The following is a 21,111-nucleotide window of genomic DNA, read 5'->3' as shown; positions in this document are numbered from 1 at the left end:
CCGTGCACAAAAAGACCATAGATGTTCTCTTTGGCCCAAACATAGCGCAGCACATCACGGGAGTGCCTGGCTCCGCTGAATAATAAATAATAAACGTTTTACGCTGTTGATATCCATGTTGTGGTGCACTGTACAGATTAAGGCATTTAGCGTGATGTCCAATAGGTTGCTAAGAGGTGGCAGCTATTTTTAGGAGTGAAAGCCGGATGAAGTCAGAAGAGACGCCACCACGAAGGTGTCTTCATATGTAGACGGGTTGCTCCTGCGCTGTCAGCAGGCGGTACATGGCGGCAGGCATCGTCTTCATGTGGATCTGGAACAGAGACGGACGGCCAACACGTTCAACAACAACAAAAATAAATATATAAATAACGCCTGAATGTTAACCATACCTCCCCCATGGCATTTGACAGGATCTGTACAATCCTCTCGTGAGGTGTCGCCACGACACTCTGACTGTTGATTTCAATGATCCGGTGGCCGACACGCACGCCGCCCCTCTCAGCGATTCCGCCCCTCATCAGGCTACAGATCTGTCCACAAGCACAACAGCAATGTATGCGTACATGAAACCATGGAGAGTAAGGCGTTTTTATTACAGAAGAAAAATGATCATGTACATGTACAGTGAGACCTCAACTTACGAACACCTTATCTTACGAACGTCAATTTTATGAAAATTAAACCTTATAATAAGCACTATTTTCATAATACACACCCACCACGGCTGGTGGAGTAATCTTCGGCGGAAGAACACCAAAGCACACGACCTTCGGATCTGGCGGAGTGATCTTTGGCGGAAGCACACGACCGAACAGCACTCCAGCCGGCGCTACTTTCCACACCCCCTATCATTGAATGCACACGTCGATCGCCTACTTGGAGCTTTTTGCTGATAATTTTACTATGATGGGACCGAAAAAAACCCTCCACAGGCTTGTGTTCAGCCCAAGAAGACACAAAATAAAATCACCGTCGCTGAGAAGAAGGAAAAACACGAACGAGGTGTGCGTTTGTGATTTAGTGGCCGAGCACACCTATGCTAAGTCAACCATTGCTACCATTCTCCGGAACAGAGAAGCCATCAAAGGTGCGTCTGTTGCAAAAGGTGTTTCCGTGCTCTCAAAGCGACGGTCTCGGGCAATCGAAGAAGTAGAAAAACTTCTGTTAATTTGGATTAACGAAAAGCAGCTATCCGGCGACAGCGTGAGTAAAGCTATTTTATGCGAGAAAGCACGGCTAATTCACGCCGATATCGTCATGCGCCAACCTGGAAGTTCGCCGCTTATTGAGGATTTTAAAGCCAGCAACGGATGGTTCGAGAACATCTGAGGGCGAGAAGGAGGAGATGGCTGCAGCATCAAGTGAGCTCATAAAGGCAATGTTGGCAAAGTGGAATGATGTGCGGGCTTTTACCGAACAGTTCCACCCAGAAAAGACTGTGGCTATGACAATCATCAACATGATGAACGATAATGTGATGCCTCAGCTTCAGGTGTCGATGAAGAGGTTTTTAATCAGCAAAAATGATGAGGAGACTCCAAAGAAGCAAAGAAGAGAAGCCACACCAGATGTTAAGTTACCAACAGTCCTTATGGAAGGAGACTCTCCTTCCATAAGCCATCAACGCCCATCAAAAAGGTAAACAAAACTTTATTTTACAGCACAGTTTATTTTTTTAATTACAGTCCTCACGTAATGTGCCTCTCTTTCCAAACAGCAATTCCCTTTGACCTTCGACCTCCAACGCCATTCCATCAAGCCATCAATGACCATCACAAATGTAAATAAATATATGTAAGCTCTCAGTCGTACAGCAGTGGTCCATCGATGAGAAGGTTTCTTCAGCCGTCATCTGTACAAATTTGAAGGTGTCGGACGTTTCGCCTCCTATCCAAGAGGCTTCGTCAGCGAACTAAAGTCTGACTGGTCGTATCGGCCCTATTTGTATATCCCTAATGTCCAGACATGGCGGCGCCGGACACAGCTATGATAGGTCCCTACTCTCAGGTTGGGGGGGGAGCAGAGGACCACTCCCTGCCTTAATACTACGTATTTTCAATTTCGGGAGAAATTTTATAAACAAATTCATGGTTGTGCTATGGGCTCACCAATTTCACCCATAGTGGCTAATCTGTACATGGAAGAGATGGAGAAACAGGCCCTCACATCCTTCCCGGGGACAAAACCGAGACACTGGTTTAGATATGTGGACGATACTTTTGTCATAATTAAAAAACAAGAAATTCAATCCTTCACGGATCGCCTCAACTCGGTAGACATCAACATTAAATTTATTCGTGAGGACATTAAAGAGAACCAACTAGCCTTCTTGGATTGTAAAGTCATTATAAAAGAGGACAGAGCGCTAAAAACAGAAGTCTTTAGGAAGGCTACGCACACTGACCAATACTTACTTTTTGACTCTAACCACCCTTTACAACACAAACTAGGAGTTATCAGAACCCTCCAGCATAGGGCTAAACTAATACCAACCATTGAAGGTAGAGAAAAGGAGTCAAAATATATCAGGAGAGCACTCTGTAACTGTGGGTACCCTCAGTGGTCGTTTAACAAATGTCAGAAAGAAAGAATAGGGAATGAAACCAAAAATTCTCAAGATACAAAAAGCAGAGGAGTAGCAGTACCTTACATTGCAAGAGTTTCTGAAAAATTACAAAGAGTCCTTTGGCAACACAAAATTCCTACTTATTTCAAACCGATAAACACGTTAAGGCAAAAATTAGTGCATCCAAAAGATAGGCTACCAAATGAAAAACAAAGTAATGTAGTTTATTCAATACCTTGTAAGAATGAAAATTGTAAAGAGCAGTACATTGGGGAGACTAAACAAATTCTCAAAAAAAGGCTTTATCAACATCGCAGGGATAATACTAGTGGGCCTCAATCGGCAGTACATTTGCACCTAAAAGCTAGCAACCACTCATTTGACGACAATGAGTTTAAAATCTTAGCGAAAGAACATAGATGGTTTGAAAGGGGAGTAAAAGAAGCGATTCTCATAAAACAACTAAATCCTTCATTAAACCGGTCTGGTGGGGTGAGGTTCAATTTGGATCGTTCATACAATAGCCTGCTTAGGCAAAACAGGTTAGGCAACATTCGTAATGCTGATGAGGTGATACCGGTGGGAGTGGGGCAAATAGGCCAGTCGTTAGTCAGGAATGTAGGAACAATCAGTGGGGCCACAGGGAGTGGTCCTCTGCTCCCCCCCATCCTGAGAGTCGGGACCTATTATAGCTGTGTCCGGTGTCGCCATGTCTGGACATTAGGGATATATAAATAGGGCCGATACGACCAGTCAGACTTTAGTTCGCTGACGAAGCCTCTTGGATAGGAGGCAAAACGTCCGAAACCTTCAAATTTGTACAGATGACGGCTGAAGAAAGCTTCTCATAAATGTAAATAAAGTTACTTTATGATACAATGCAGTGTATTTATTTTATTACAATACAATAGCACATCTATTATATATAGAATAAGGTATGTTGTGTGTAGTTTTAAGGCTTATTTAGTTGAAAAGTATATTTTATGGAAACCCGGGAACGGATTATTCCCATTTTAATGGTTTCCCATGGGAATTTTTTTTGGGAGATACACACTTTTCGCCTTATACACTCTGTCTGGGAAACAAGTTCGTAAATTGAGGTCTCACTGTATATGTATAAAGGCGTTTTTCACTGAAAAAAACAACCATGTATAGCAAGGCGTTTTTAGCAAAAAAAAATGACCATCTCTCGTCAGGCGTTTTTAGCTCGAAAAAAAACACCATGTATATCAGGGGTGCTCATTGCGTCGATCGCGATCTACCGGTCGATCGCGATCTACCGATCGATCGCGAAGGTAGTACTGGTCGATCGCAGCGTGACAGTAGAAAACAACATTTGTCAGCCTATCACACGTCCCGTCACTTGATTGACATACAGGGCAACCATTCAGATGACAACTGAATTTTTACCTTTAGGTCGCCGTGCATGCGTAAGCAACGGCGCTAAACGCAGCAAAATTTACAAGCTGGTCAGCGAATTACCTCAGATTTTAAGCCCTTGCTAAAACATATGGTGATCAAAATGAGTGAGAAACCTGGATAAAGTAAGGGGGTAAAACATATTACTTTCATACGGAATGGGAAAATGTGGAGCGGCATTTTCGGGCTGTTCATGGAAAATACGACATTCCCGCCGAAAAGCCAGCTGAGAAAGAGAACGGTAGACAAACTAAAATCCCAGTTGTCCGGACAGCAGTCATTTTTCACTCAGCATACTTCAAAAGCGAAAGCCGGCAACCGAAGCATCTTTCCGGGTGAGTCACGCCATCGTTAAAAACAATAAGTCCTTCCAAGACGGAGAGATGGTAAAAGAAGCATTCGTTGAAGCAGCTGACTCCTTGTTCAGAGACTTTAAAAATAAAGCAGAGATATTATCTTCAATCAAAGCTCTGCAGCTGTCAAGACATACAGTTACACGGCGCTGTGAAGCCACGGCTGAGGATTTAACCCAGCAAATGTGGAAAGACATCGGAGATTGTGAGTGTTCTCACTGCTGAAGTCCAGGGCTCATGGGCAGTTCTGGAACTTACTCACACAGGAAAAGTACCCCAACATGAGGAAATGTGCTACCTCCTTGACTGCATTATTCGGCTCCACTTATTTATGTGAGTCAGCCTTTTCCTACATGAAGATCATTAAGTCCAAATACCGTTCCACCATGAATGATGAACATTTGGAAATGTGCTTGAGGCTGGCTGTCAGCAGCTACTGTCCGGACTATGCATCCCTGGCTGATTTAATTCAGTGCAAGTCATCAAAGTAAACTCAGGTAATTACAAAAAATGTTAATAGTAATTTATTATGTTATGTATATGTAGTTATTATGTGTGTTGTGCAATATTGGCTTATTCAGTTATGCAAGGTACATCAACATCCATTGTACATACAACGATACATACATACAACTTCAGCCGTCATCTGTACAAATTTGAGAACCAAATTAAGAACCACCACAGACGTATTGTACATACAAAGAATCCTTAGAACATTTGAAAATAATTATGTTTTGCATTTTTGTCGTGGGTAGATCATTTTGACTTGGTAGTTTTTATAAGTAGCTCGTATGCTGAAAAAGTGTGAGCACCCCTGATGTATATATAGTAAGGTGTTTTTAGCTGAAAAAAACGACCATGTATAGTAAGGCGTTTTTACCCAAGAAAAACGACCATGTATAAGTAAGGCGTTTTTGAGTGGAAAAAAAAAACATGAATAGTAAGACACACAAAAAAACGACTATAGTAAGATGTTTTTAGCGCGAAAAAAAAGAATAGGTATTGAAAGGTATTTTTGACCTAACAAAAAAACGACCATGTATACATACTGAGGTGTTGTTTTTTTTAAGAATAATGTAGCCCTTTCAATTTGAGACTGTACCCCAAAGCCTAATAAAATGATACGCAACATTTGAGTTCTCCAAGAAGATTTTTCCAGAAAACTGTCCTCTCTGGCCAAATACTCACAATGCCATTCTGTACACTGAAACCCAGTTGGTATCTGAGGTCCGGCCTGCGAATGAGCACCATGGTCACGGGCGGACACCGGACAATGTTCATCTTGATCCTGCACTGAGATTTCAACCCCTGAAAGAAGATGGAATTCCATTTTTGAAGATTGAAATCAACTGTTGAAGAAATCTCAGTTGGGCAACAAACCTTGATGATACTTTGGCAGGTGCTGAGAGGTAAACCAACCAGGCTGGTACCGTTGATCGTCATGATCTGGTCTCCGATGTTCAGTCGACCGGACTTCTCAGCAGGCCCGGCGTGCATCATACTAGCAATGATGACTGTAGGGAGGATGGACCCCCAGCCGGATTCCACGATCACCACACCCAGGATCTCCCCCTTCTGCTTCTCAATGTAAACCTGAGGGCAAGAAATCAGACTCGTTGGAGTGCCTTGTACACAGAAAGGCAATGGACAGGTTCAATGAATATAGTTCTGTCGTTTTCAGCTAAATCTCTCCAGCGGTGGTTCTTAAACTGGGTTGGATCGAACCCGAGAGGTTAGGTGAGTCGGTCTCAGGGGTTCGGTGGATCCTTTGCCGGAGAGGTCCACCCCCTCAGTCTAGTCTTCAGCTAGTAGGCACAGTCATTGAAAGAAGATGAATGAGCATATGAAACTGGTGGGGTTCAGTCCCTCTAACAAGATTGAGAACCACTGCTCTCCAGTTATGCATTAGATCTGAAATCTTGGGAGGAACCCAGCACAGGTTTAGCAACAACAGCCCTCAGATGCCACCTGCAGGTTGACTTACGTCTCGACAGTTCTCAGATTTGGAAAAGTGGATGAGGTCATCATTGTACATGTCCTGAGTGTTGAGTAGGTCGCTGTATTCCCTCTGACTCAGATCCTCAGGGTCGATGCCGTTGGCCCTGAGGAACTCCTGATAGGCCACGCTGAAGGACTGTCCGATGGACTGAGCAATAAGCTGGGCCTGAGGAAGCCATGTATCGTTTTTTTAACGCAATCATCCATCCGAATTTTTCCGAGTCTTTTGCGACGACGGCTGGAAATAGCCAAGCGATGGATGACTCACATCTTCAGACTCAAAGACGTGACAGATCATTCTGTAGAGACGTCTGTCATCATTGGACATGGTGGTTTGCTCTCCGGTGTGTTCCAAGTTTTCCTGCATGCTGCGGGACCGGACCATCTTACCCCGGGCCATCAGGACCACCATGTTGCCGATGTCGGCAATGTAGGAGATGGTCCTCAATGGCAAATCCATTAAAGACTCCTGGTAGAGCCACCAAGAAAAAAATAGAAAGTTAGGATTAAAAATTGACTTTGATCACAGACATGTTTTCTCCCTCTGGGGCATTTTTAAAAGATTTCCTTTTCAAGGCTTCGGTGGGTCACTCTACCTGAGTATCTGCATTGAGGACTTTGATTCTTTGCGTGGACATGAAAAGATCCACTTCGGCAGTACATGGAGTCTCACTGTCAGGACTCTACACAAACGGCAACATGGATAAAAGCAGATTTACTCAGTCACTGCCAGACATGTGCAAAAGCATGTCCGTCCCAGTGCCAGGGTTTTTGTCGTTGTCGCTCCAATTCCAGGACCCACACAATATTGACTGCATAAACATTCAATGCAGCGTTAGAAACCTTGGACTCTTTGATTTCATCAGAAAAAAATAGTTAATTCCTAAATAATATGGGTCTGGAGTTATATGTGCTTGAAATGAGGGCAGCTGTCCAAAATACAATGCAATACTGTTTTTTTTTTTTGCTTTCGGGTCTGGAAATCAAGAAGTCATTGTGTTAATCAGCATTAGGGTTAATGCTAATTAAGTCTTATAGCTGCAAAGTAAACCAATTATTATTATTATTATTATTATTATTATTATCTCATCTCATTTTCCGTACCGCTTATTCCTCATTAGGGTCGTGGGTATTATTATTATTATTATTATTATTATTATTATTATTATTATTATTATTATTATTATTATTATTATTATTATTTAAAATGTGTATATAATATATTGTATCAGTGTCTGAAACTCATGACAAAAAGTTAGCGGACACCAGGGCAGACAACTCTGAAAAGTTGCCTCTCCGGCCAAAAAGTTGCCTGCCCCATTTTTGGCAACTTGAAACACAATAAGACGACTAATCGCAAAAAAAAACATTGTTGCAGAGTATTAAGGATTGTTTTTTTATTAAGGATGCACCTACCACAAATGCTCCCTTGCTTAATTTATGGTAAATATCCCTTGCTGATGATTTTGCTCCAGTTGGTCGTTTGTCCATACACTGTTCGTCATGTTGCACAATGCAATGTTTGTGTTGCGTCGTCTGCTACAAGCCACATGAACTCCTCTTTCCACGATGCTTTTAATAATAATAATAATAATGATACATTATTTGCTAAGTGCCTTTCAAAACTCTCAAAGACACTTTACAATCACTGAATAATGTATGTTTTCGTTTTTTAGCGTCATAAATGTGAGCTTCTTTTGAATCTTTCTTCTGGGGCTGAGGATGTGTGCATCTACTTTGGAGAATGATATGCAAATGCACGACCTTAAAACGCTCGGGAAAGTCCGGAAGCATGAAGCAGGTTTCTGATTGTTTGCCATGCCGAGTATGCAAATTGACAAACGAACCGAAATTCAGAAATTTCCAAACCGAACAAAGATTTCGAAATCAGAATATTTTATTCCGATTTTGAAATCTTTGTTCAAGCGTTTGCTTTATTGAATAAAGCAAACGCTTGATTGCTGTCAGCCACCCGGCAGAGACGTTTTGTAAGTTGTACGCCCGACGTAAAAGTTGCACGCCCCGGGCGTCCGGGCAGACGTTATTTCAGACATTGACTGTTGGCTTTTATTGTTTTCGGGGGGTGAAATCAAGAAGTCATTGTGTTAATCCGCATTAGGGATAATGCTAATTAAGCCTTACAGCTGTAAAGTAAGCTTATTATTATTATTATTTAAATTGTGTATATAATATATTATATGTTTTTTTTTTTGGGTGTATAGCACGCTTTAACAACAGCTGAAGCTGGAACAAAGCGCTAACATGGAAAAAAAGGAAATGCTGCCCCCTTGTGGGAAAGACAAAAACATTGCCAGAGGCCATGACAAGCGCTTTATCGGCATCCAAACAAGAAAAATCAAAACCCGAACAAATTTGGAAATGGCGCTCTATGTCATAGTTCCAATAACCGAATAAATTTGAGAATAACTGACTTTTTTCTTGTTCTTCGCCTGCTTCTGAGCTGCCTGCAGAGAGACAAAGCATAAATCATGAAATGGATCCAAATATTTGTTTCTAAGTGTGCTGCCAAAGCTCAATGTCATGGCAACCATTGGCCGTCCTCACCCGCACTCTGTTCATGGCTTCTTGTGCCTGTTGCATGCGGGCGCTTTTTGTGGGTGTTCTCTCCGACAGCAGGTGCGTGCATCCCAAATAAGTTGCGGCAAAGATGATGCCGTCAATCAGGTCATCGGGGTCACATGGTCCCGGGACTATGAAATATGACAAAAATGTATTTTTATATACATAACTGGACATTTGAACTCACTAACCTGGTGGTTCTTAACGGTTGGTGTGAAAATGCTTCCTCGGGGGTGCGAGGGTACCCTGAGGAAAATGTATGATTTTTCAAAGATAATGGTCGAGTAACCGGAGAAATGTGAAAAATTCAGGAAATCAAGACGTCATTGTGTTAATTCCCACACTCCCATATAAATAACTTTACCCGGTCTGCGTACTTCCACCTTCGCAATATCAATCATCTTCGCCCGTCTCTCACTCCTCACACCACTGCTATCCTCGTTCATAGTCTTGTCACCTCCCGGATTGACTATTGCAATTCACTTCTCTTTGGTGTCCCTCAGAAACTTCTCCACAAACTTCAAACTTTCCAGAATTCATCACCAGAACCTCATCCTTTCACCACATCACCCCTGTCCTCCAAGAGCTCCCGGTCAAATATAGAATCAACTTTAAAATTCTTCTTTCTACATTTAAAGCTATCCATAAAATTTCCCCCATCCCTATCTGACCTTCTTCAAATTTCTATTTGCTCTCGTTCCCTCAGATCCTCTTCCTCCCTCCACCTCTGTGTGCCCCGCCCTGCTCATCTCAGCACGATGGGTGAGCGAGCCTTTAGCTGCTCTTCCCCCAAACTTTGGAACTCACTTCCTCCCAATATTCGTAACATCAATTTTCTTCCCACCTTCAAGTCCCATCTCAAAACCCACCTATTTAAAATTGGATTTTCTGTGTAGCTTATAATTGTATTTTATTTATTGCATTCTATTTGTGATATTTTTGTGTATTTTATTTATGATAGTACCTATGCTTGTCTGTGTGTTATTATTATACATTTCATTCATAAACACCTTTCAAAACTCTCAAGGTCACTTTACAGTCACAGGATAAGTTTTTTAAGGTTCACTCAACCCGGAAGTAACTCAAATAGATAGAAAGCTAGCTAGCCAGCTGGACAGCTAATAGATAGCTATTAGATAGCCATTAGATAGCTAGTCAAATAGCTAGCTAGACAGCTAATAGATAGCTAGATAGATAGATAGCCAGATAGCCAACCAGCCAGCTAGACAGCTAATAGATAGCTAATAGATAGCTCAGTAGCTAGCTAGATAACTGATATTGAATGGAATTTACAAGCAAAAATATATATTTTAGATTCCATCATTCCTTTTAGTCTCTGTCTCACATACATGCACAAACATCTCAGTTTAGCTTAGGTTAAAATGTATTTGCTTGTCTGTTATAGCTGTATAGTAAATAATAATTATTTAATATATATAATATGTAATCATTTTTATGTATTTATTATTTGTATTTTATGTACTTTTAATTTGTCAGTTATATAAAGAAATAATGAAATACCTAATGTTTTTGTTACTTACACATTATGATGTTAATATTGCTTTTCATCAATTCTGGAAGGGGGTGCGAGAACTGGCAAACTGCAAGATTTTCCCTTGCGGAGATGATGTCGTCGGCTGCCCGAGTGATGTGAACGATTGGAGATCGCCTCGCATCAACTTTTTGGAAACTTCGAACTATTTCCTGGGTATTCATTATTACTAGTTTGATAAGTAACAAACATGATTCCCCTGTAAATATTATTCATATGATTCATATTGTGATATCTCATTTGCATTCAAATCAGGGTGGTGAGAGCACACAATTGACATTGCGGAACCAGACATTTTTGGGTCCATATATGAGATATAGCCAACGCAAAGTGCAGTTATACAGCTAAACTGCAAGATTTCCCCTTGCGGATGATGTCGTCGGCCGCCCGAGTGACATGAACGATTGGGGATCGCCTCGTATCAGCTTTGTGGAAATTTAGATCTATTTCCTGGGTATTCATTATGACCATATTTCCCTGTCAATATTATTAATATGATTGATAGAGATTAGACTGAATAGGAAGTTATCATATTTAAAAGTTTCATGCTGTTATATGCTTAGCCAACATGTGAGACTGAATAAACAATGGAAGCATAGACAACCTGGGGTCAATCAGGTCAACAGACACAGCTAGTTAAACTGTCAGCTTCATCTCGGAGATCTGTCCTTGCACAGAATTTAGGACTTGGGATATTCCTTTATCACCAAAGTTATTTACGACTTGAACATCCTGAACAGGGAAAGCTCATTAGCCAGGTCACAAATTTATCAGCTCATGGATTTTTTATTTTTTAATCCTTACATCTGTTGGGGCTCAGAACGTTCCAGGGGCGTGGTATTATAATTAAGAAAACTATGTTTTACTAATGTATCACTTTAAGATGCATGTACTCTCAATAAATAGCTTGGCAAAGGGCCGCAGAATTCAGAGGTATGTCATGAATGACTGCGTTTTCCTGCCGGCAGTAAGGACAATCTTTCTGGTTCAGAGTCTCTGTCCACAGTGTCTGGCTGTCATATCTCTGACTTCTTCTTCTTTTCCTTTGGGCTTTTCCCTTCAGGGGTGGCCACAGCGAATCAGTGTCCTCCATCTAACCCGGTTTTGTGCATCCTCTTCTCTCACACCAGCTACCTTCTGTCCTCTTTGACCACATCCATAAACCTCCTCTTCGGTCTTCCTCTTGGTCTCCTGCCCGGCAGTTCAAGGCTCAGCATCCTTCTGCCAATATAGTCACTCTCTCTCCTCTGGACATGTCCAAACCATCTCAGTCTGACTTTCTCTCCAAAGCCTCTAATATGACTTGTCCCTCTAATGTACTCATTCCTGATCCTATCCAACCTGGTCACTCCCAAAGAAAACCTCAACATCTTCAGCTCTGCTACCTCCAGCTCTGCTTCGTGTCTTTTCTTCAGTGGCACTGTCTCCAGTCCAAACATCATGGCTGGTCTCACCACTGTTTTATACACTTTTCCTTTCATCCTAGCTGAAACCCTTCTATCACACATCACACCTGACATTTTTCTCCAGCCGCTCCAGCCTGCCTGGACACGCTTCTTCACCTCTTTTCCACACTCGCCATTGCTCTGGACAGACCCCAAGTACTTAAACTCCTGCACCTTCTTTATCTCTTCTCCCTGTAGCATCACTCTTGCACTTGGATCCCTCTCATTCACACACATATATTTCGTCTTTCTGCGACTGATCTTCATTCCGCTCCTTTCCAGGGCATATCTCCACATCTCTAGTTTCTCCGCCACCTGCTCCCCGTTCTCGTTACAGATCACAATGTCATCTGCAAACATCATGGTCCAAGTAGATTCTTGTTTAACATCGTCTGTCAGCCTATCCATCACCATAGCAAATAAAAAGGGGCTCAGAGCTGACCCCTGGTGGATTCCCACCTCCACCTTGAATTCCTCAGTCACACCGACAGCATACCTCACAACTGTCTTGCAGTCATGATACATGTCTTGCACCGCTCTGACATACTTTTCTGTCACTCCAGACTTCCTCATGCAATACCACAGCTCTTCTCTGGGCACCCTGTCGTACGCTTTCTCATTGTCATATCTCCGACTATGATTCATATTGAGATATCTCATTTGCATTCAAATCAGGGTGCTCGGAGCGCTTACTTGACATTGCGGAAACAGACATAGATACGCCCCGGGTCCATGCATGAGATTGGCCAACGCAAAGTTCAGTTACAGTAAAGTCTCGTTATATCGATATCGGATATATCAATAGTCCCGGTTATATCGATACTATTTCTATGCACGCACGGAGAAAATTACATGCAAACAGGGTCGGATATATCGATAGTCCCGGTTATATCGATATTTTTTCGGACTCCCTTGAATATCGATATAACGAGACTTTACTGTATATGGATAAACTGCAAGATTTCCACTTGCGGATGATGTCGTCGGCCGCCCGAGTGACGTGAACGATTGGAGATCACTTTGCATCAACATTTTGGAAACTTAGATATATTTCCTAGGTTTTAAGTAGAACCAGTTGGATAAATAACAAACTTGGTCATATTACTTGTAAATATTATTCCTATTCTACTCACCATCCACAAATGTGGGAAATTGAGGAAGAGATCTGCGAATCTGTACAAATAAAAGCACAAAAATCTTGCATCACGAACTGAAATATTTCACGTGAGAACTTTACAGTCTTTGGATGATTGACTGATGTCACCTCTTGTACAGACGGCTGCTGAACTACATGCTGTTGATTCTGGTGGTGATGTTGCTGTTCCTGTGGTTGATGAGGCAGCCTGTATTCTCTCTGATGATGCGACTGACGGCCTTGGGGCTGGTGCTCACGATATTGTTGGGCGTGGCCTGCTCCGGAGGACTTGACATTCAACGGACTGCCAGACTCCTGATCTGACACTGAGGCATGTTGGGATGGAGACCTGGACACTGACTGGGAAAATAAGGAAGAAATTAATAATAATAATAATAACAATAATAATAATAATAATAATAATAATAATAATAATAATAATAATAATAATAATAATAATACATTTCATTTGTAAGCGCCTTTCAAAACTCCCAAGGTCACTTTACAGTCACAGGATCAGTTTTTCTGTGGGTGAGCAGCGGCAGCCTCATACGCCAGCGTTCACTCAACCTGGAAGTAACTCAAATAGATAGAAAACTAGCTAGCTAGCTACCAGACAGCTAATAGGTAGCTAGCCAGCCAGTAGCTAACAGACAGCTAATAGATAGCCCGCTAAACAGCTAGCGAGCTAATAGATGGCTAGTCAGCTAATAGCCAGCCAGCCTGATAGCCAATAGATAGCCAGCCAGCCAGCCTGATAGCCAATAGATAGCCAGCCAACCAGCTAGCTACCAGATATCCAACAGATAGATGGCCAGCTGGATAGATAGCAAATAGACACCCAGGCAGCAGGCTCGACAGCCAATAGATAGCCAGCCATCAGCTTATTAGCCAGCATGATAGATAGCTAATAGATAGCCAGATAGCCACCCATCTAATGTAAGCCGAATCTGCAGAAACAAAATATTTCAATATAATAAATTTAAGTTTTTTTTTTTTGGGTCGGAGAAATTGATTTGCTGCTACTGTTTACCTAAAGAAACCTAAAAAAATCTGTAATCAAATTCTTTCTCCTCTTTCATCTAGAACTGCTTCATGTCACAAAGGGTACAGGAAGTGCTGAAGAATGTAGTATGACTACGGCGACCTGTCGCCATCCAGAAGCAGTCTACGTCCAAATAAACACTCCCTTCAACGAATCGAAGGCCTTGGTGAATGACCAAGCAAATTTGTGGGAGTAATGTGGGGTTAACCTTACAAGGCCCGGCATCATCTGCAGTGGGTCGACTTCCTCCGTCGGGCTAATCTCCTGTCTCATCACCCAAATGGGTTCCACGGGTTGGTCAGGTGTGTAAGGGGACCGTATCGTCTTGGTTTTGACCTCCTCGATGGCCTCCCGGATGTCTTTAATGACCAGACTGATGGCGTCTCCTGGGATCTTTGTAACTTCTTCGGCGTGGACGCCAACCTCATCTTTGGTCTCTCTCGAAGACGACGGATGTGCATCGGCTTGCTTCGAGATTTTCTGAATGGGGCTTTGTGTAGCGCTGCCCCCCTCTCCGTCGGATTGACCGTCATAGTGGTGCAGCCGGCAGCCGACTGAGCTGTCCACTTGGGAGGGACGGGAACTTCGGTCTTTGCCCCGTCTTGGTGCGTGATGGGAGCCCTGGATAGGAGACGATTTTTGGACATTCACTTGTCTATGGCTGCTAAATGGCTCACGGTGGGACCCCTGCTGGCCCTCGTAGGGCTCAGACTTCTGACGAGACGACACGCGAGGTTCTCGGTGTGCTTCAGAAGAGGAGGTCTTAAGGGGTTCCCAAAAAGATTCGGGATGGGATTTTGTCTCGGAATTTTCAACCGGCTCTACGTAAGACTTTTGGTGGGACTCTGTATAAAAGTCTGCATAGGTTTTTGGGTAGTATTCCGGTGGCGATTCTGAGCACTCGTCGTCGTCGTCAGGCAGAGCGTCATTGTCGGGCAGAGGGCTCATATTGGCTTCCTCGGTGAAGTGGTCCAGTTGTGAAAAAAGGGGCGCATCGGGAGATGATGGAGGGGTTGGGGACTGGAGCGGCGGTGGACTATGGAGAGGTCCGTCGTTACTAAGGGAGGCGGCACTTTCTGTGTCTGAGCAGAGATCTGTGATTTCACTCCCCTGAGCTTCAACATCGAGAGCTTCCCCATCCATCTCGTCCTCTTGATTTTTCACCGCCTTGAGGACGCATAGCGGTCTTCCATCTTGAACTGCCTGTGGTTTCTCATAGCTGCAGCCGGAGAGATCCGTGCTGGAGTACTGATTTGGAACAATCTCCGTCAGTTCTTCATCCTCTTGAACTTGTTTCCCACAGACCGCAGGACTTTCTTGGAGGTCCGGTTTGAAGGCAAGACACACCGGTCCCGGTGAGACATGAGTTGGGGTGACCACAGCAACAGGGGTCTGGTGCTGAGATCCTCTGTCCTGCGATTGCTCCTTTGAAAGACCATCTGTCACGTTTGGCTGCGGTGTCATTTCTGTCCGACCTTCTCGATGGTCTGAAACAGGTACCGGCATCTCCTTGATCAGCGGTCTCTGTCTTTGACCTTTGAGCCTCGGATTCGGGTCACCGCAACGGCGGTAACGGGCGACAGCGGGCCGAAGCTGCTGGACAGGACGGGGTTCCGTGTTTTGACTTTCATGAGAGAGAACATCCTCTGCAATAGGGCCAGAAAATTTGGTCTGACTTTGGCCTTGAACCGGCCGCCGGCGTTGCCGTTGCGGACCACCACGACCTGCAGGCGGGTGGTGATGATAAGGAGCTTGAAGATGGTGATGGTGATGATGATGATGATCTGGATTCGACTCTCCATCTTGACCTAGCATCTGACATGGCCTCCAGGGTCGACGTAGGGGAGGTTCTCCAGGCACAGACCCATTATTCCGCCTCGCTCTCTGCGAAGCGGAGGCACCGGGGCTTTCATCCTCCACTTCCGCACCTTCTTCCGGGTATTGGTGGCTCATTTTAAACTGCCGTACGTTGACTCCAATTCTCAAAACATTGTCCTTTCACCTACATGGAAACCCTTTGGACACAGAGACCACAGACAATATCAATAAATGATCAGGCAAATCCACTGAAAGGTTGGAAAGTGACTGTCACAATAAATAAATAGACAGACGGACGGAGATCGAGATAAAGAGGGATAGGGATGGATGGATGGATGGATGGATGGATGGATGGATGCCTGACTAATATCAAGAAATATATATCCCCCTGGGGACTGTTTTGGATCGTAGATGCACTTTCATCCACTTTCAATGCAGCCAACGAGCAGCTGGTACAACGAAAGGAGACCAAAGGTCAAAGAGGAATCAGGCCGGGAAGACCAAAAAGGGATATTTTACCGACAGTGGATAAGAGCTGACACAGAGCGATGGATAGGCCGGTGATTTGAATAATAAGCGTCCTGGGAGCTACAGAGGCCAGTTGTGATGCTGATTGAAGATGACGAGGCTATCAGGATATCCATCAATTATTTCTTGCATTGGCCTGTGCTGCCTATTTCGCTGGGAGAGGATGCTACAGTCCAAACAGAATTTTACGGATTAGGGAAAAGGGACAAAATGCGCTACTAATCTGACCGCCAACCCCAACCGGCAGCGTGGACTGAGAAGCTGCCGGATGATCCTCTCCCCACAGAATTTGCGTGGGTAGACGCCAAGCACCTTGCAGGGATGCTCATCAAGGAGGGTTTGGCCCAGTCGCAAGCTGAGCGGGGCTACGGCGCTACATCTGCGGGGCCGTGAACGACGTGCTAGACTTCCATCTGTCAGGGTGTAGTGAAAGCCGCATGCTTGGGGATTTGCTTAACCATGAACTCCCTAATCCAAGCCTGACAAACACCCGCTCACAACGCCGCACGTGCTACTTGGTGAGCATAGGAAGGACTTGCATCTCGCAGTATAACAGGATCGTATTTACGTTGGGAGACGCAAGTGGGCTTTCATTTTAAGCCCCCCCTACCTCCACATGCACTCCAACAAGCAAATAAGTGACAAAAATGTGATTAAATTATTGAGTGCACCATATGCAATCATAATTGCAATCATAATTGGTGGCCAATATATATATCAGAATCAGAATCAGAATCATCTTTATTGCCAAGTATGTAGAACACACAAGGAATTTGTTTCCGGTAGAACACGCTGCACTAGTATCGTTGTCAAAAAAACTGCTAAGTGGCACTATACAGTTCCATTTTGGCTACTGTTGAAAGAGTTCAAAAAGTTCAAAGAGTTAATGGCTTGGGGGAAGAAGCTGTTTAAATGTCTGCTGGATTTGGTGCGCATGGATCGGTAGCGCCTGCCTGAGGGGAGTAGCTGGAAAAGGTGGTGGGCAGGGTGCGGAGGGTCCAGTAGGATTTTCCGCGCCCTAGTTTGGATTCTTGCAGTGTGCAAGTCCTCGAGAGTGGGTAGGGCGGTGCCAATGATTTTATATACAGTAAAGTCTCGTTATATCGATATCGGATATATCGATAGTCCCGGTTATATCGATATTTTTTCGGACTCCCTTGAATATCGATATAACGAGACTTTACTGTATATATATATATATATATATATATATATATATATATATATATATATATATATATATATATATATATGCTGTATATACTGTATATACTGTATATAATGTATATACTGTATATAAAACTAGTTTTTTATATACATTTATATACATATATGGATACAAAAAATTATATATAAGATAAGAATATATATATATAAGTGAACGGGATGAACCAACTGAAAAGAGAAGAAAGGTGGCAACTCCTGCCACAAGGTCATTCAGTGATGTGTATCTCATTGGGCAACCCAGCTCCAGCATCAGAGGCTTTCAATTTCCTACTAATCGCCAGGTGTTCTAGTATTTCCTGCATTTGAGGAATGATAATCCCAACAGTGACAATAGGTCTTTAGCCCAAGATACAGTGGATGTTGTTTTGCTATTTTGGAATATGGCAAGGATTAAAACACTAACTAGACCAAATGCAGTCAACCGTTTCATGATCCTCCATGAAAAGTACAGGAAAATTGTTCAAAACAAGGGAAGAAATAACAAACCAGAGGAAGAGAAACGAGCTACCTTTCTGAAGGACTTAAACAAGTTATTTGATATTGGAACAAAGGATGTTGTGGAGGAGATAAGAAGCAACAGGCTGCTCACAAAGGAGAGCAAGGAAGAGGACGTCAATTTCCACTTGGACCAACAGACCACTCGCCTGGCACACATGTCAGGTCATGATAAGGTGTTTGAGAAGAAGTCTAGAGAGAAAAGCTTCCGAGAAGAAAGAAAAGAGAGAATGTTATCATCAGTGACAGTGAAGTTGGGAAAATTTCAAGTGATGAAGACCCAGAGAACAGTCAAGGCTCTGGTACTAGTGAGGGTTCAGAATACACTGAAACAACACCAAGCTGTTCGTCAAAACCAAGTACGATAACCTTACACTTTCCACGCTCAGTTATGACCAGTGAAGAGATTTGTAGCACTGCAGATGGATTGTCACTCTCTGACAACCAGACTACAGCTATGGTGTCTGCAGTGTTGAAGGCAGAAGGCGCAGATCTTGATGACTTTGTTATATCAGCCTCTACTACAAGACGAAATAGGACCAACACTCGTCATAACTTGTGCCAAAGTTAAATGAATAACTTGAAGTCTGCCAGATTACTGCACACTACACTGGGATGGAAAACTTCTACGGGATGTTCTTGGTGAAAGGCAAGCCAGTGTTTCCTGTCATCAAGGCTGCTACAGTTCTCACAGACCTGGTAGGGCCAGAGTCTCATTTTCTGTTTGGGAAGACAATGACAGCTACAGGAATGCACAGAAGTTTGTGAGGTCAGTGAAAGTGACCAATGATGTGGCTGAGAGAGGTGTGAAACTAAGGAGTGACTTTGCAACTCAGATCACAACTGACCCAGAGCAAAGAAGCTGCTTACTACAAGTTGTGGAGTACCACTGGAAAAAAATTGAGTTTCAAAAAAGCCAAATGGAACAAGTGATAATACATGTATTAGTAACATCCTATCTAACAGTTTCTTATGCAATACATGTGTCAGTGCAGTGCTATCATACTACCAAACTGATTTATTGTAGTGTCCCAGATATTTGTACATTAAAATTAGCTAAAATTTACACAGGTGTTCATATGTTTTATTGTGCTTACCAGCATATTCAAGAAAATTTTATTAGCCTTCATTTGGTACCACTTTCAATGCTAGAGCATCAACCTCTGGAAAGCTACAATAAAAATAAGGACACAATATCCCAAATTTTGCAGCATTTTTGAAAAACGTCAACAATAAAATTACATGGCTCTTGAGGCAGGCATAGCCAAGGTCCAAGTATTAGTAGTATAGTAGTAGTAGTAGTATAAGTATATTTAGCTAATTTAGACCTTGGAGAATGGGAATAATATCAGTTTCCATATGTTTGAAGAGAAAGATAAATTTTGAAGAGGTCTAATATATATATATATATATATATATATATACAGCCTCCCTGTGTGGAGTTTGCATGTTCTCCCCGGACCCGCATGGGTTTTCTCCGGGTCCTCCGGTTTCCTCCCACACTCCAAAAACATGCATGGCAGGCAGATTGACCACTCCAAATTGTCCCTAGGTGTGAGTGTGACTGTTGTACGTCTTTGTGTGCCCTGCGATTGGCTGGCAACCAATTCAGGGTGTCCCCCGCCTTGTGCCCGAAGACAGCTGAGATAGGCTCCAGCAACCTCCGCGACCCGTAGGGGAGGTTCTCCAGGCACAGACCCATTATTCCGCCTCGCTCTCTGCGAAGCGGAGGCACCGGGGCTTTCATCCTCCACTTCCGCACCTTCTTCCGGGTATTGGTGGCTCATTTTAAACTGCCGTACGTTGACTCCAATTCTCAAAACATTGTCCTTTCACCTACATGGAAACCCTTTGGACACAGAGACCACAGACAATATCAATAAATGATCAGGCAAATCCACTGAAAGGTTGGAAAGTGACTGTCACAATAAATAAATAGACAGACGGACGGAGATCGAGATAAAGAGGGATAGGGATGGATGGATGGATGGATGGATGGATGGATGGATGCCTGACTAATATCAAGAAATATATATCCCCCTGGGGACTGTTTTGGATCGTAGATGCACTTTCATCCACTTTCAATGCAGCCAACGAGCAGCTGGTACAACGAAAGGAGACCAAAGGTCAAAGAGGAATCAGGCCGGGAAGACCAAAAAGGGATATTTTACCGACAGTGGATAAGAGCTGACACAGAGCGATGGATAGGCCGGTGATTTGAATAATAAGCGTCCTGGGAGCTACAGAGGCCAGTTGTGATGCTGATTGAAGATGACGAGGCTATCAGGATATCCATCAATTATTTCTTGCATTGGCCTGTGCTGCCTATTTCGCTGGGAGAGGATGCTACAGTCCAAACAGAATTTTACGGATTAGGGAAAAGGGACAAAATGCGCTACTAATCTGACCGCCAACCCCAACCGGCAGCGTGGACTGAGAAGCTGCCGGATGATCCTCTCCCCACAGAATTTGCGTGGGTAGACGCCAAGCACCTTGCAGGGATGCTCATCAAGGAGGGTTTGGCCCAGTCGCAAGCTGAGCGGGGCTACGGCGCTACATCTGCGGGGCCGTGAACGACGTGCTAGACTTCCATCTGTCAGGGTGCAGTGAAAGCCGCATGCTTGGGGATTTGCTTAACCATTAACTCCCTAATCCAAGCCTGACAAACACCCGCTCACAACGCCGCACGTGCTACTTGGTGAGCATAGGAAGGACTTGCATCTCGCAGTATAACAGGATCATATTTACGTTGGGAGACGCAAGTGGGCTTTCATTTTAAGCCCCCCCAACCTCCACATGCACTCCAACAAGCAAATAAGTGACAAAAATGTGATTAAATTATTGAGTGCACCATATGCAATCATAATTGCAATCATAATTGGTGGCCAATATATATATCAGAATCAGAATCAGAATCATCTTTATTGCCAAGTATGTAGAACACACA

The 21,111-nt window shown here is 43.4% G+C and overlaps 1 protein-coding gene across 1 annotated transcript; it reads right to left on the bottom strand.

Moving 5' to 3' along the window:
* Window positions 1-43: 43 nt before the first annotated feature.
* On the bottom strand, window positions 44-16,107 carry LOC148884168 (uncharacterized). Its single transcript, XM_089021320.1, has 12 exons — window positions 14,310-16,107; window positions 13,181-13,411; window positions 13,050-13,089; window positions 8,905-9,050; window positions 8,772-8,804; window positions 6,936-7,022; window positions 6,608-6,808; window positions 6,326-6,505; window positions 5,722-5,934; window positions 5,530-5,649; window positions 393-533; window positions 44-313 (listed from the first exon to the last, which is right to left on the bottom strand). Exons 1-12 carry the CDS (start codon window positions 16,047-16,049, stop codon window positions 242-244), a joined length of 3,204 nt encoding a protein of 1,067 aa, XP_088877446.1. The 5' UTR covers window positions 16,050-16,107; the 3' UTR covers window positions 44-241.
* Window positions 16,108-21,111: the final 5,004 nt, after the last annotated feature.

Source organism: Hippocampus bargibanti, linkage group LG18, assembly GCF_051943395.1.
Source record: "Hippocampus bargibanti isolate YZ-2025 linkage group LG18, ASM5194339v1, whole genome shotgun sequence".
In the NCBI taxonomy this organism is placed as follows: domain Eukaryota; kingdom Metazoa; phylum Chordata; class Actinopteri; order Syngnathiformes; family Syngnathidae; genus Hippocampus; species Hippocampus bargibanti.
Note: the sequence above shows the minus strand (reverse complement) of the source record. Positions and strands in the feature narration are given on the sequence as shown.